Source organism: Myripristis murdjan, chromosome 9 (assembly GCF_902150065.1).
Source record: "Myripristis murdjan chromosome 9, fMyrMur1.1, whole genome shotgun sequence".
In the NCBI taxonomy this organism is placed as follows: Eukaryota; Metazoa; Chordata; class Actinopteri; order Holocentriformes; family Holocentridae; genus Myripristis; species Myripristis murdjan.
Window position 1 is genome coordinate 8,870,715 of NC_043988.1, and position 16,070 is coordinate 8,886,784.

At 42.6% G+C, this 16,070-nt stretch overlaps 1 protein-coding gene across 2 annotated transcripts; it reads right to left on the reverse strand.

Annotated features, from left to right (window-relative positions):
* Positions 1-1,108: 1,108 nt before the first annotated feature.
* Positions 1,109-15,820, reverse strand: lrp13 (low-density lipoprotein receptor related-protein 13). Of its 2 annotated transcripts, XM_030061050.1 has the most exons (21): positions 15,683-15,820; positions 15,403-15,558; positions 14,443-14,658; positions 13,633-13,857; positions 12,338-12,553; positions 11,590-11,819; positions 10,268-10,397; positions 9,615-9,805; positions 8,423-8,609; positions 7,782-7,994; positions 7,176-7,359; positions 6,708-6,909; positions 5,956-6,120; positions 5,549-5,749; positions 4,768-5,317; positions 4,496-4,615; positions 3,899-4,006; positions 3,378-3,611; positions 1,795-2,173; positions 1,284-1,389; positions 1,109-1,192 (listed from the first exon to the last, which is right to left on the reverse strand). In XM_030061050.1, the coding sequence occupies exons 1-21, from the start codon at positions 15,738-15,740 to the stop codon at positions 1,169-1,171; spliced, it is 4,095 nt and encodes a 1,364-aa protein (XP_029916910.1). In that variant the 5' UTR covers positions 15,741-15,820; the 3' UTR covers positions 1,109-1,168. The 2 variants fall into 2 exon arrangements, with proteins under 2 accessions (XP_029916910.1, XP_029916911.1); XM_030061051.1 differs by lacking the exons at positions 1,109-1,192; positions 1,284-1,389 and having other exon boundaries at positions 2,035-2,173; positions 3,312-3,611.
* Positions 15,821-16,070: the final 250 nt, after the last annotated feature.

Here is a 16,070-nt window from a genome sequence, read left to right on the forward strand (position 1 = left end):
TACAATCCAACAGCCTTTTAAAAACAGAACACTAGGGCGTGACCAGATTTAATGTGATAACTGTTTCTCAACTGGAACAAACAAGTTATTAAAAACCATTCACCTGTAGGCACCACTATGGTATGAGGTAAGGGGTGGAGGCACACCAACACAGCTATGCATTGCCACAGGAATGCTTAATATCAGACAAAAACACTATAGACTATCCCAAGACACTGAAACAGTTGAAGTATTATTGAAATAATTACACTACTCACAAAAAGTTAGGGATATTCGGCTTTCGGGTGAAATTTCAGGATGAACCTAAAATGCATTCTAACCTTTACAGGTGAACTTAATGTGACCTGTAAACTTTTGAATGCACATGTCCAACTGTTCAGTGTTTCAGTACTTTTTGCACAAGTTGCTGTTCTCTAACAAGGAGTTTAACGGCAAAATTCACATCAGGTGTTTGATGCTCCAGCTCATCGAGGTCGCATCATTAGGTAACAGCTGCTGGAGACTGGGGTATCTCAAATGGAGTGGCCTGCACTTTCTCAGACCTGAATCCCATAGAAAACCTATGGGATCAGCTGAGTCGCCGTGTAGAGGGTCGGAGCTAATGTATATATATATGAATATATAATTCATATATATATATATACACACATATACATATATACATACATATATTTTTTTTTATTTGAAATGAAAATCAAGTGGTCCTTTGTAGATTGAAAAAGTTTAATGACCCTAAGACACATGAAACTCACATTTGATATATTGCCAATCTGAAATTCTGTTTCCATAATTCTGGAAATGTATGCATTTTGAAAGATAGAACTGACGGTTGACACCTAGCGAAATCAATTTAAAAGTTAAATGTTTTATAATCAAGGTGATATGTAAAATGAGTTGTGTTATACATAGGCCAACTGCTTGTTCATTCCCTCAATTTACCATAACAGGAACTAATTATCACGTATATGTATAAATCTGTAGAATATTCCAATGAGTGCTGTAATTCAGATAATTGCTGGCCACAATCCATGTTTTAGTCCATGTTACATAAACCATTGGGTGGTCTAACTGATGGGTGCACAATGCTGAAATAACTTCACAGAAAAAGTCGAAACTGCAACATGTTTATTTAAAAAACAGAAACAAACAAGTTGCACATAAATCAGACTCAGTCCACAGAAGACACCACTTCCTGTCAAGAAAGGACAAATCACATTGTCATCCCACAGACAGTAAAATAAATCTGAGAGCTGAGAATATAGAAAGGTTTCCGGGAAGTCTACCTCTGCCATGTCTGTTTCAGCTGGGGCAGGTCGTGTGCTGGGGGCAGACTCAGCTTTTTTCTCCAAGTCAGTCATGCTGGTTTCCTTCACTGCTGGACTAGCTCTCCTGGGAAAGATAAAATATATATATTTTTTCCATGTCACTGTCTATACATTGTTTTTGCGTCATTATTCAAGTACAATGTTAAAATTATTTTTTTAGATGAGGAATACTTGACTATTTTTTATTTTAAACTGCATTGTTTCCTTTGTCTCCCTAAAATCTCTTGCTAGTATTCTACATTGGCACAGCTAACTAAAACTGGCTACATTAACCCCTTTGTTTCCATGAAGAATGCTACCAACCATCAACAAGCAGTTTTGATGAATTTAAGGGAGTAAAAAATGTGGGAACTTTTTCCCCCCATGGCAGGTGTATAGTGATGAAAAAATAAACTAAGATGTCAAGTAACATTATGTTCTTTTAAGTGAGACAAGATGGTTTCTCTTAAAGTGATGACATTACAAAAACCTTGTGTTGATATTTTTCTTCCTTTTAATCACTACTGTCACAATGGCAATGACCACCACTGCTACACAGATGCCTGCTGCCCCGTAGACAATGGGACCCTGAAAGTTCTTCAGGAGATGGTCCTGGCACGAGTCGCCACTGTAGCCCAGCAGGCACACACAGCTGGTGTCACCATTGCTCTCCACACAGCGTCCACTGCCACTGCAGCGACTCTGGCTGCACTGCTGGGCGTTCAAGTTCCTGAGTAACCCGCTGACATTCAGGCTGTTGGTGGTGTTCAAGCCAGCAGCGTCAGACAGAGGGGGAGGAGAGGAGCTGGTAGGCTGGGGCTGGGTGGGGGCAGTGGCCTTGGCTCCTGACCCCTGCTTCAGATGGACACCTGAAATGAGGAGGAAGCAGTGGTGTAGTCTAGTTTATTCTAGTGGGCATGCGCGCGCGCGCGCGCGCGCGCACACACACACACACACACACACGTACGCTTTCTGAAACGTTAACGTTAGCCCCAGCTGTACTAGTGTCCCCGAAGCGGTAGTATTCACAGGACAAGCAGCAGGCTTACTGAAACACTGAAATAGTGTCATTTGGTTTTGCTTTCTTTTCATTTCATTTCTCCACTGACTAGCGTTGGGCCATTTGAGGTTGTTGATTCGTGCCCCTCTTCAAGCCATTCACCGCTTCACCTAGTAGTTTACATAGGATTCACGTCAAGCCTGACGGAAGTCCCTATGGTCAAAAAGAGCCCGCTTCGTAACACAGAGAAGACGAATTTATGAACGGGAAAGTGAACGTTATGTCAAAAAAATACATACTGATGCGTATCTCTGCGCATTTTTAAGTGGTTATACAGCAATTCTGGACCTTTTCTAGTGGGTATACGGCGTATACCTGCGTATCACGTAGACTACACCACTGGGAGGAAGGTAGAAAGGTTTCCACTCAAGGAGAGGTAGACTTGCAGTAGCCCTTTAAGCTTTTTGATACAGTTGTGAAGTACACTGTGACGTTCACTAGGACTTAAAAAAAAAATAATAATTCAGGCCGAGGATTAGACCACTGAAATGCTGGTTCTGCAGGCCAGAGTGGCATCATTTGTTCTATATTAACAAATGGAAATTTATTTAGTGCTGAATTGATAAGTCACTAAAATTGAGTAGTTAATGTACAGAAAAACTAATTCAAATTTTCATTGATTAATAATTTTAACCTATCAAGGAAAAATCCCCAACATTTGCTAAATGGAAGAATGCATGTACAAAAATAGCTGTTAAGGCAGGTGCACGTTTGGCGCACATTTAACTTAATTGCAGCTTGACTGTGTTCACTGTTTGTGTATCTGTGCTGGTACTGGTGGTGCCAGTTACCTCTGCTTCAGGCTAAATAGCATTTCAAAGTATACAGGTCATCTAAATGAGTGACTGCAAATGAGTGAGGCAGGAACTTGAGAGAAAGCAGAGCAGGACTAGAATACACTTGTGTAAAGGTGAAAAATTAGATGCTTTAGCTGTAAATAACATTACTTGTTGAGTGAATTATGTTGGTGTTCTCTCCACCTCTGACAATCCTTTAAGAAGGTGAAGACTCACAGTTCTCATCTGAATGGTCAGGACAGTCCACATGCCTGTTACAGAACTTCTCCACTGGGTGGCACGCAAGCCCATCCAGACAAGGCCTGCTGCCAGTGGGGCAGCGCTGTCCCAGGACACAGTGGGTGGCATTCACCAAGATATGGTCATGGGCACACTTGCACATCCGACCTCCAGGGGTGGCGAGACACAAGTGCTGGCAGTTCCCGTTGTTTACAGAGCACTGGTTTGAACCTGTCAAGATTATCAGTGTTGTCAGACATGGGCATAGGTGTAAGCACTTGGTATCTTTGATTAGAAAAGAGCTATATAAATAGTTATAAACTATTCAACTGGCTTTTATTGTGGTTAGCCTTTGCCTGCTTTGATGCCAGGTAAGTGTCATTTGCCACATCAAACAGAATTTGTTGTCCTGTGGAGGTAAAGTCTAAACCTCTAGGACCCTAAGCAGGCTATAATGAGCACTGAGGACCATTAGGCACTACTATGTGACCAGGGTGGTGTGGTGTAGTTTCACATACCTGTCTGGCTGGACTTGCTGTATGCCTTCAAACTGACCACCTGTGTGCTGACCTCAAACCACAATTTTGTCTGCTGTTGCTCGTCTCTGTACCAGAGCCTGGCCTTGTCTGAAGGGAAATCAACATAAAACAAATTACAAGAACAGCCGCCACCTCTGTCTAAAAACAGTGACCTGAGGCCAACTGACATCAGTTCATAACATCTGCCGAAGTAAGCTTTTATAAAGCCATTTTTAAGTAGAGCATATTAAACATGATCAGTCATGTTTATTTTTATTATTTATTTTATTATTTTCATTTTCATATGAAAACAATTTGCTTTTAATTGACAGAGTCTATTCTAAACTATAATCTACAGTGAATTGCCTGTAGACCTTGCAGATTCAAAAGCTGGTTTTGAATCTGCAAGGTCTACAGGCAATTCACTGTAGATTATAGTTTAGAATAAGTAACTGTCAGGCTGCTATCCCTGAGGCTGCTACTGCATATCTACTGTAACCAAACTAACCAAACAGCACCTCTTACTGGCAGTGAGGAAGAATAACATAGCAGTTGGCATAACTCAACTTGTCATTTCATACATATAAAACTCATTACCACTGACAGTCACCCAGAGCAGCAGGTCATCACTCAGAGCCAGAGCAGCGAGGCCACTGCCAGCCTTGAACTCTTTGTACTCAGAGCCATCAAGCTGGACAGAGCTGATTGTCCCTGAGCCTGGGGAAAAAAACAGTTTGTTTTAGTGTGTAGGACTCCCAAGATGCTTGATTCCACAATGACATCCACCTCTGCAAATTGTGACACCTATGACAAAATGACACCAATGTAGTTAAAATGTTGTACAATCCTAAAGAGAAATTTCTCCTTACTGGTATCGGCCCAGTAGATTTGATCCCCCTTATTGGAAAAGATTAAAGATGTGGGCTGGGCAGCATCCTTCCACACTACACGTCGCTCAGCTCCATCCATATGGGCACACTCTACTGTAGCCAGGGTACCTGTGCCCTGCAGACCCACATTGATGAGACAAACTCTTCCACTGGGAGGATGGAGGGCAATGGACTCCAGACCACCAATATCATCCCTGATCACAACAGCAGTGTGCACACCAGTGGCAGAGGTGACCTGCAGGCGGGGCTGTTTGGTGCTGCTCCAGTAGACGTTGCGTGTTATCCAGTCCAGGGCCATGGCAGTGATTGTGTCACCCAGGAGTTTGAGGAGCTGGCCTTGAGAGATGAGGTCCACGTCCTTCAGCTTGAAGAGGCCCAGCGAGGTTGTGCCACGATCAGTCAGGAACAGGGTGTGGTCTCGCAGGCTGTAATCCAAGATGGCCGCCTCATTGACATTGGGCACCTGCAGGGCCAGGTGTTCAGGCCAGCCTTTCAACTCTGCTGCCGTGTGTCGGGCCTGCAGGTAGATCTACAGAGACCATCAGCAGTTAAACTATAAACTGTAAAAAAAAGGGAATGTATAACCACACATTGGTGTGTGATAACATCTAGGTTATCATTTCTACAGCCACCACAACTTTGTTTTAGGGCTTGGACTTCTATCTTACATAAACAGCACATCCTAGCTTACCAAATTTTCCCATGAGGGTTTGAATAAGTATTGTGCAAATGACACTGAAAGTATGCATTAAAGCAAAACCTGGGTAACCGTGGAGGGCGAGAGTATCAACAGGAACGCAGTGTTGACCAGGCTTGAGCAGGTCAGACCATCTTCAGCCAGCAGAAGACCAGAGGGGCACTTGCATACAGCCTTAGGTCCCGGGGCCAACACACACAAGTGGGAGCAGTCCATTTTATCACAAGGGCTCTCAGTGCCCAGCTGCAGCAGTGGGTGGACGATCTGCAGGCCAGGCATGGTAGGGGAAAGGCATACTTTAAACATTCATCAGCACTCAAAGCCATTATCATCTTTCTTTTAGCAAACTACCAAGTAGTTTCCACAAGTTCTCTTGCATGAATAAAATTTAATCAAAGTAACAGTGGTACTTGAAATGAAATATCACCAGATGCTTCCCATTTATTCCTGTTAAGGAATTCTTTTCTTGCCTTCACACCAAAAGGTTGTCTTGGCCTCTTGAGGAGAACCTGATGGTTTTTTCCAGTGATCTTATGGGCGGCCTGCACTGTCCGCCTCTTGGCATCAGACCAGTAGAGGATGTCATTTAATACAGCCAGGGAGAACGGGTTGGTGGTCTCCTTCATCTGCAAGATCTGAATATGGCAAAAATGACAAACCAAACATTTAATCTTGCAATACACAACTATAAAATACACTGAATGTGTATGTGTATGATTTGCTGCCTGGCTGCACCAACATCATACCTGCAGAGCAGCATGCAGATGATTTTATTTTGCTGCAAGGACTAATCTACAGAAAAGTGATAAAGCACAAGTCACTCCAGCTACATAACAGTTACTGTTTTGTTTTTGTGCCATTTTGTGTGTATGTAAACTCAGTCTTCTATAACTATAAGGAGAATGGCAGCTATCGATTGGGTGATGTGAGTGACTTGTAACACACTGGTCCAATGTATCATGATTATTTTAGTCTGAATGGGATACGTTTAATGGTCTGGGCTAGAACCTCCACCAGCTACTGGAGATATTTAGTCATTTGCAGGGAATCAAAATGAAATACCTCTGGTAAGCTCAAGATGAGTTTCTTTGCACTCAAAATAAATTTGTGCAACTACATGCAATTATAATAAAGTATGTTATTGTATATTATCCTCATCATCATATGTTATTTTATTATTATGTAGAACAATCATACAATGTTCCCCTCCCATTTTGTTCACCTGGATGTCGTCCCCATCCAGTGTGGCAGATCCTATAGCCTTGAGCCTTTCATCCGTCCAGTAGACTCTGTCTGAGATGATGTCCACAGCTACGCCTCCTGGCCAGCCCAGACTGGAGTTGACCACTGCCTTCCTTTCTGATCCGTCCATGCCAGCCCGCTCAATCTTCACATCATTACCAATCTCTGTCCAGAACATTATCCTAGGAAAAAAATAAACAAATAAAATGCAAGTTAATGAGCTGCAAGATCATTATTCTCATTTGTCCTGACTTCATCCCTTAATCCCATGATGCTGAGTTAACCCTGTGGATTACATTGAAGGCTTGCTCTCATCATAAGACAATGCAAAAGTGTTGGGTTCAAATACTTTTTGCAAATGACCTTGGAAACTGGCCTTAACATTTTTATATGTCTACAGTGTTTGTGGAATATGAATGTTGACTGAAATAGGCTGCACATTACTGACCCCCTTTGTGGCAGCAGTGCCAGAGAGCGGGGCTGGTCCAGGTCTTCATCCAGGATGATGCTGTATTCCAGTGGCTTGGCAGAGTTTGTGTTCAGTCTGACTGCAACAATGTGACTGCTGACCCCATCGATCCAGTACAGATTCCTACCGATCCAGTCAACAGCTACAGAGTCAGACCTGACATCTGTGGAAAATAAAGGGAATGGCAGAGTGGGCTCGTTTTCACTGAAAACAATGTTTTTGAGCAAGACTACCTGTTCCATCGTCTCCTTCTGCATAAGAGCGCCAGGAAATTCTCTCAAGAGTGCAAACAAAGCACAAAAACATGGACTAGTAATATGGTCACCACGTGCCAACAATGCTCATGCTGTTTTGTCAGCTATGAAGGAGTATTTCTAAAATAATCAATAGAATAAATCCCTGTGTAATTGCAGCAGTGGGAAAAGGTAAATAATGTTTACCGTTCTTCAACTGGGTCCATATTAGCATGTCTATTGTTGTCTGACAAAGTGTTTCATTGGTTGCAAGTAACAATTTGTTCAATTAACAGACGACCAGGCTGCATGGAAATATAACCAGTCTGCTCTGTTTTTGTGTTGCACCAACCTCTGATTAGAGTTCCCCTGGTCCTCTGATCTAGGGAGGACCACCTGATGCTCTCGGAGTCCAGACTGGCCCAGAAGACCTTCTGCTCCTTCCAGTCGTAGTCCAGAGACAGGATGGCCTTCTTGGCTGGGGAGGACAACACCTCTAGGCTGCCACTTCGCAGGCCAAAGAGGAAGAAGTCTGTTTGGACCGATGCCAGCAGGAAGGGCTCACCTGAGAGGAGACAACAGGAAAAATATTGGTCCCACTACAGGCGCTCTTTTCAATTTAGTTTTTAGATGTGCTCAAATAGTGAAGCTATTTTTCCAGATGGAGATGATATACTTTTATTAATTGTACAAATATAATTAATTCAGATATTATTCAGGTAACTGTATGAGGCTTACATTTAAAATCACTTTCATTCTCATCTATTAGGTTGAACACACTGGAGAGAATACAGAAAAAAACAGAAAGAGGGATGACATTTTGTGAGCCAAATTTGATCCTAGTGTTGATATTATGTAGAAGGCAGTGTATTTTTATCCAGAGCCAGAAAATCTTTAACAGATGATTCATAATGAAGTAAGCAAGAACTTTGACTGTATCGTCACTCTCAGCCCATCAAGCTGAGGGTGGTGAAACCTCACTTCACACTTTACCAGTGATCTTGCAGCGGTGTCCATCCGCCTCCATAGCATAACCTGGGTGGCACTGACACTGGTAGGAGCCTGGAGTGTTGATGCACACCTGATTGCACACGCCTGGGCTCCGGCCTTCACACTCATCAACATCAACACAGGAGACCCCGTCCTCCATTAGTCTGAACCCTGCTGCACAGCCACATCGCTGCGTCGCGAACACCAGGAACAGGTCAGAGGAGCAGCAACATCAAGAGACACTGATCAGAAGTGTGGTGTATAAAACACTAGACTCATCACATACAGATTTTTTTTCTTTGGTCCAACAAAAGTTTGTAATGTTAATACTTAAGTCATAAGCATACACTTATTTTTTAAAATACTGGACCCAAGCTATGGAGGATAGTACTTATTCATAATTAAAGGAATAAACAAACCAATTACATAAATATAAAAATCTAAATACACACTGAGAAATCTGTTAAATAAGTAAAAATAATTTAATGAATATGTGAAGTGTGACACAGCCTCTGAATGAATGAAAGTTGAGCTGGGAATTATGGACAAAATGAAGTGTCTCAAGATCTTTGACCAAATGCCTTGATACCTTGTGACAATTTTGTAGGATGACTACTGGTGTTTTTGTAAAATATTTAAACAAAATTTTTGCTAGAAAATCATTAGCAATGTGGATATGATGACCAAGCAGGAAGACGCAAATCATAGAACAGAGTAATAAGTTCCAAGAATTGCATCTCTTTACTGTAATGCTGAATTTCAAACCAGGAAGAGGCCATATCCCCGACTGCATCTTGTCTCACCACAATCTCATTATGTCACCCAGGCTATAAAGAAAATTATAACTATAGGAAAGGATAAGGCATTCTTATTTATGCATTAATGCATATTGTTATTTCTTAATTTCTAGGTCTTTTTTTTTTAAATTACACATTGCTTATGCATTCATTTCTGTTCTGCCAATTGTGTCCTCCATACTGTGCGGCTTCCCTGGAATAACTATAACCCACTGTAAATCTAAAGCTGTGCTTGACAGTTAAGGACAGAGCCATTATTTATTCACTTGGCCTGCCCACATTTATGCAGCTCCTCCAGTAACTTCCCATCACAAGTCTGCGTCTCTGCCTCTAGGCCAACACCACTTCAAGTCAACATCAAGCTAAACAGGAGTATTGTGGAGGTGCAGGGTCCTCACTGTTCCCTGTGGGGTGCTGTAGCAGCTCTGGGAGCAGCGGGTGTTCTCTGGCTCCGCACACTTGATCTGGCAGCTCCCTCCCTCGTCTGAGCCGTCTGCACAGTTTGTGATCCCATTACACATCAGGGCTGGTTCCAGGCACTCCTGGCTGCCACACTGGAACTGGTGAGGGAGGCAAGTCACCGCTCCACCTGAGTGTACACACACACACACACACACACAATGTTAAGTGCAGAATTTTTCCCACCTCGTTAACTAAAAAGATGATATAAATTATACATTTCATGTGGAGCCTAGTCATGTCCATTCCACACAGGTTGACAATAAACCAAAATAAAACCCAACCTCCTGACTGCTGTGTGAACTGTTTGCCAATCTGTTTTTGTTGTACTTGCATAAGACACTGTTGATACAACTTAATTTTCAGTACATGCAGATGCAGCAATTCAGGATGTAGTACATAGAGTACGTGCAATGCTGCAATGTAAAAAAAAAAAAGGACTCCACTCTAATCTAGTCGCAGAAGCATAAATAAACAAAAGATGACATTTTATCTCATTGCACCTTTGTGTGTTTGATTTGTAGATTCCTCACTGGTGAGTTTTGTTTCTGCTAAGCAATTTTTCCTCATTCAAATGAGTAATTAAACTCACATTCAGTCTCGTCACTCCCGTCATCACAGTCTTTCATGCCGTCACACTTCCAGGCTGCAGGGATACACTTTGTTTTGGAGGCGCAGGCCCATTGGAACTGCCCACAGTTCAGTGAGGCCACAGGACAGTCCTGAAAGTCATCAATAGATCATATTCCTAATCTCTTAATAATGGAGCTGACGTTAGAATACTTTGGGTCAAAAGCATAAACATAAAAAACGCCCACCAGTGCCAGAGTGGATCTTTTCACTGTTTTGAATTTTAAATTAAGGGTGTAAAAACAAATGTGACTGTTCTCCAGCTTTAAGAAATCCATTCCCTGTTACTACAGTATCAAGTAGCATGCCTCGACATCTGATCCACTCCAACCTTGCAGGTTCTGTGCTGCCAGTTTATAACAATGATGGCATAGTCATCAAGACTGAGCTTTCATCTTTAAGTATGAGTGACTCTATATACCATCTTTGCCCACATTCCAACACTCCAGCAGGCATCTATCCTGCTAAGGGGTCTTTGAGCAAGGCACTGGTCTGCTGCCTCAACCCTTTGTGGAGGAGGCAGCAACAATTTCAGTAAGAGCAACAAAGAGATACTACAGAAATCAATTCTCTAGTCGCTCCTGTGCCACTCAGTCATTAATGTTAAGCTTTGTCATTTTATCACTATGCAGCCAAATGAAAATAAATAGACCACTTTAGGTTACCTAGTGGTGCCTAGTTTTCTCTTTCTCACATCTTTGATACTGATTAACCACTTGGCACTTAAACCACTAGCTGTCATAACATTACTGCTATTCCAAGTAGAAAGGTTTACCCCACTGTGGTGCCATCAAACATCAGGCCAGCAAGTTTTGCACGGTGATGTCTGATATCTGGCTACAGTCAGCAAAGGTGGGCTACTACTATATTCAAGGTCATAGCACCCTCTGCTGGTCATTTCAAAACCTCAGAGGGAAGTGCAGACCGGTCCACAGTAAATGTGAAAATTAATCCACTCCTATAAAACTTATTTTATTCAAGTTACAGCAGCCATTGGTGCAAAAGCAAGCACTCTGGTGAAGTTGATGCAGGTAATTGAATTTTTACCAAGAGACTGAATGGTTACCAACACTCCTATCTTCCCTCATTGTACTGGAAAAAATAAAAAACAAACATGTAGTTGTGAATTGCTCCACCTCCTATTATTAAATAAAGTTTGGGAGGTTCCTGGTCTGTAGTTTGCTTGATTCCAGCAGCTTCTAACTCAAAACATTAGGAAAAAAGATATTTTGTAACAGTACAAAACCTGTGCCAGTTTTGGTGGGGGTGCACCCCCACACCCACCTTCTCATCAGAGCCATCTTTGCAGTCGTGGTCTCCATCGCAGATCCACTCCTGCACCAGACACTCTTTGCTCTGAGGGCAGCGGTGCTTGGTGCTGCAGACCGGTGGTTTGGTGCAGTTCTCTTCGTCGGAGCGGTCCCAGCAGTCTGGGTGGCCGTCACAGCGCATGGTGGCCGACACACACTGGCCACTGGTGCATGTGAATTCACTGGTATTGCAGCCCACATCAGCTGCAGACAGGGGGACAAAGATACCACTTCACAAGTTCGGAAATTGTGGACAATGTTCAGTTTCCAGGTTAGAAAAACTATACAAAAGCACCATAATGGAAAATCACCAATACTCCAGTATGGGCTGTCTAAATACTGAAAACGTGTATCAGTGCTGATTATGCCAGTTTTGTCACTCCATCCGATGACTGGATGAGGATAAGCAGTTGAGGAAGGGACTCTTAAACTTTAATGCACTCTTCTAAAATACACCTGATCAACCACACACTTCCCAGGAGGAAAATGAATGTGTGACAGCACAGGAGCCAACATGCACATCCAAAAACATCATCATGTCCTGGATATAGAAAGACAAGACAATGAGATATGGATTATTCAGCGACATTTGAATAGTGTAGTATGTTAGGCGTACAGCAGGACACCAGATGGTGCTTAAACAGTGCCAAATAAAACCTCTAAGTGAGCCTTCATGCAATTAGAAGCTGTCTTTTTTCCTAATTGAACATACGACAGCCTACCGCAGTTTGCCTCATCGCTGCCATCTGAGCAGTCCCTCTCTCCGTCACAGAGGAAGCTGGTAGGAAGGCAGCGGCTCCTGTTGTCACACTGGTGAGTGCAGCCGTCCATGCGCTTGGCACAGCCCAGTTCGTCTGAGCGGTCCTGACAGTGGGGAACGCCGTCACACACCTGGCCCTGGTCTACACATTTCTTTCCATGGGCGCACAGGAACTGGCCTGAGAGACAGATTGAGCAATCAGATACCGGCAGAGCTTGGCCGAAACAAAAGGTGAACATAGTAGGCAGTCAAACAATGTGACAAGGTGGCAGATTTTGACCAAAAAAAAAAGGTTTTTGTCAGTGAATGATCAAGTCGTATTCACTAAATGTAGACAAATCATTAAGCAGCTCCTACATGCAGTGAGATCCTTCCATAACTAATCCTCAGCACACAACCCAGTCTCGGGACTCATCCACGCCACCCAGTTACTGTTAAACATACCTTTTTTGATACGGTCTCTTCTTTGAGCAATCTTGAGCTTCTTTTGCAAAAGAAACCAGGCATTTTTCATTAGAGCCCTGGAGCTGTGGCGCTCCCTCTCTGAGGAACTTAGGTTAGCAAACTCTTATTTTATATCACTCCTCAATTTACTTTTGCAATAAGGCTTTGTTATAGAAATTTGTTGTTTCTAATCCATCTTTTGCAACTTATAATTTTACTGTATATATTGTATGCTTTGTTTTACTAGGTCAAATGTTACACATTTTATCATGTCTACTTTGTGTTTTTAATTTCCATTGCCCTCATCGGTGTGTATCATTTTTACCTGGTATGTAAAGCACTTTGTAACTGTTTTGAGAAGTGCTATACAAATAAATTACAGTAATAGTAGTATTAGTGGTGGTATTTTATAATGTCTGTTTCGTTTACTTACAACTATTACAGTAGCACTCAGTCTGAGTACACACTGGGTTATTGAGCTACTAGACACGACATGCAGCCCACCAATTAGTTAAGTCGACATACAGTACATTTTGCGGGCTCCTTCTTAGTGTTTTTTTGTTGTTTGTTTTCTTACAATTTTAGCATGTACTGTGAAGCCAGGGTGTTGACTTGCCTCTGCACCCGTGTCACCAAGGCAAACTGTGTACATTTACTGTAATGAGCACGAAAGCCGTTTGATCCTCAAGTGCAACAACATAAGCTACAACAGTTACAATAAACAACGCTCACCAGAGGGCAGTAAAGTCACACTGACAATCCTAGCTAAATGTCGACGTGAAGGACTCAGACACCACCCACCCCCCCATCTACCTGTTTGACATGATGATGAGCATTCCCTCTCGTCTGAGCCGTCTTTGCAGTCTGGTTCTCCGTCACAGACATGGCTGTAGAGGACACACTCCGTGTTGTCTTTGCAGGGTATGGAGCCCAGTGAACATTTGATGGGAGCAGGACGTGAGCTGACAGGGGCAGCAGGCGTAGAGCCGTCACTAGTCTCTTCACTATGCTTCTTATTTTGGGTTGCTTCCTTGTCCTCTGATGCAGAAACCATGAGAAGGATAATTAGGAGGCAAAACCTTACAAGAGAAGGACTCGATAATGGATAATAATTAACCTAACTATCATTCGAGTATTTGTACATGTAGAGGTTGTGATGAATCCAGCTGCTTGATGTTCTCACCAACACAAAACTCAGAACTATAGTACAATCTCATTGCCTTTCCTTTGCTTCATCTATTTCTCCAGCAGTCATTACATTTTCCTTAGATATCAGTTATACATTTTCTTCCAAAATACATTGTTATAACATGACAAATTCAGAGTTCATCCATGTAGTATCAAACTGCTGTAAGTTACATGATACAGTATTTTAATGGCTATAACCTCCAATAAATGGATTTTCTGAAAATATTTATTCTTGTTCATACTGGTGGTTGTGTCAGATTGTTCTGATCACTTGCTGGAGGCCATAGTTTGCCCAGTGTTGTATTTACTACCACATCATCATTTTCTTGTCCGGCTGAGTTTTGTTATTTTTTCAGTTTATTTTAGTGGCTATATTTTTTCATGGGCTTTAGACAAACTAAACTAAGGCTCTCTCTTTGGGTCATTTCAACCTACCACAGTTGGCCTCATCTGAGCCGTCTGAACAGTCCTGCTCCCCATCACAGAGGAAGGTGGCAGGTAGGCAGCGGCTCCTGTTGTCACACTGGTGAACACAGCCCTCCGTTTGCGTCATACAGTCCAGCTCATCAGAGCGGTCCTGACAGTGGGGCGTGCCGTCACACACTTGGACTTGGTCTATACACTTCTGCCCATGAGAGCACTGGAACTGGCCTGTGTGGTTGGAAGCAGTGATTGACATTATAAACACAGACGAGCAGTGGTTTCCACCCAGACAAAAGTTTAATACAGGCCAATTGTGCTTGGATTCACATTGTTATGTCTCAAATTATAAGCTATGCAGGGCATCGAATTGAAACAAATTGGAAAGCAAAGTGGTTACAGCAGAATGCAAATGTATTTTACACAGTTCCAGCTAAACTGGAACAAACTCTGTAGAGAGAGGCCAATTTACAGGCCTATTCAGGAGAAGGTCTGGGATAATCTGATGTAGGCTGTGCAGGTGGTTAAAGAGGAAAGAGTGTGAACCAGACTAGGGTCAAATAAGTATTGCTGTCAGGTAAAAGCTGTGTGTCAGAGGTTCTCTAGGAATTAAGACAGTGGTTTTTAGCCATTCTCATCCATAGAGGGCCATGTAGTGCCAAGTGAAAGGAAATCATGAAAATCAGCAAAACTGAACAAGTCAGGTTTTCACATGGCAATGCTTTGGAGACAGTGTGGGACATTCAGCAGGAAAAGGTTAACCGAATTAACTTTGCCAGGATTGCATTGGCTATTATTAATTTGACTGATAAAAGGGGGCAAAGTGTCAAGTAGTGCAGAGCAATCGCAGGGTGGTTATCAGCCAGATTAGACAGCTTTGTATCACCTGCATCCCTGTGAGGCTGACCACACTCATCTGGCTGAGTCAGATGTGACAAACCACCCATGCAGTATCTGAGGACACAAAGACAGTACCTTCACTGCATTCTAATGCACAGTCCTCTTCATCTGAGCCATCCCTGCAGTCGCGTTCTCCATCACACACATGGCTGTAGCGTACACACTCTGAGCCATCCTGGCACAGCTTCGAGCCCAGACCACATTTCAAAGGAGTGCTCCCAGATAACACGACTGTTAGGATCAGGTGAGCAGAACAGGACACAATTCCTCCACTTTAATGTTAATACTATTAACAATGAACTACACCAACTGTATAAAGGGAGAGAAAGTAACCATTTAGGTTTAAGCAGCTCACCTTGCAAGGACCCTGACAACTGCATTAGCACTACACACAGAAAAAAACACACAGCCATGACTACAAATAAAACTAAATAGACCAAATGGAGCCAAACGCTGAAGTGTTGCGTTTTATATTGCAGCCAGGTGAGGTCAATAAATTCTAATTGATCACCTGAGAGGGGGGAGGGGCTGTCAGTGCCTTTCTGGATTTTTTAGGGCCCCTCCTGCATCTGCTCAACTAGTTACTGTCAGCAATACATGAATGCAAAAAGTTAAAAATTCATGATGGAGAACATTGCTTAATATTTAAACAAGAAACATACCTGAGTTTTACCAGACCTCATCTATTTTAACAGAATGCTGCAAGAATTGTTTTATTTCCCTGACCAATTGTTCTCCGGAGG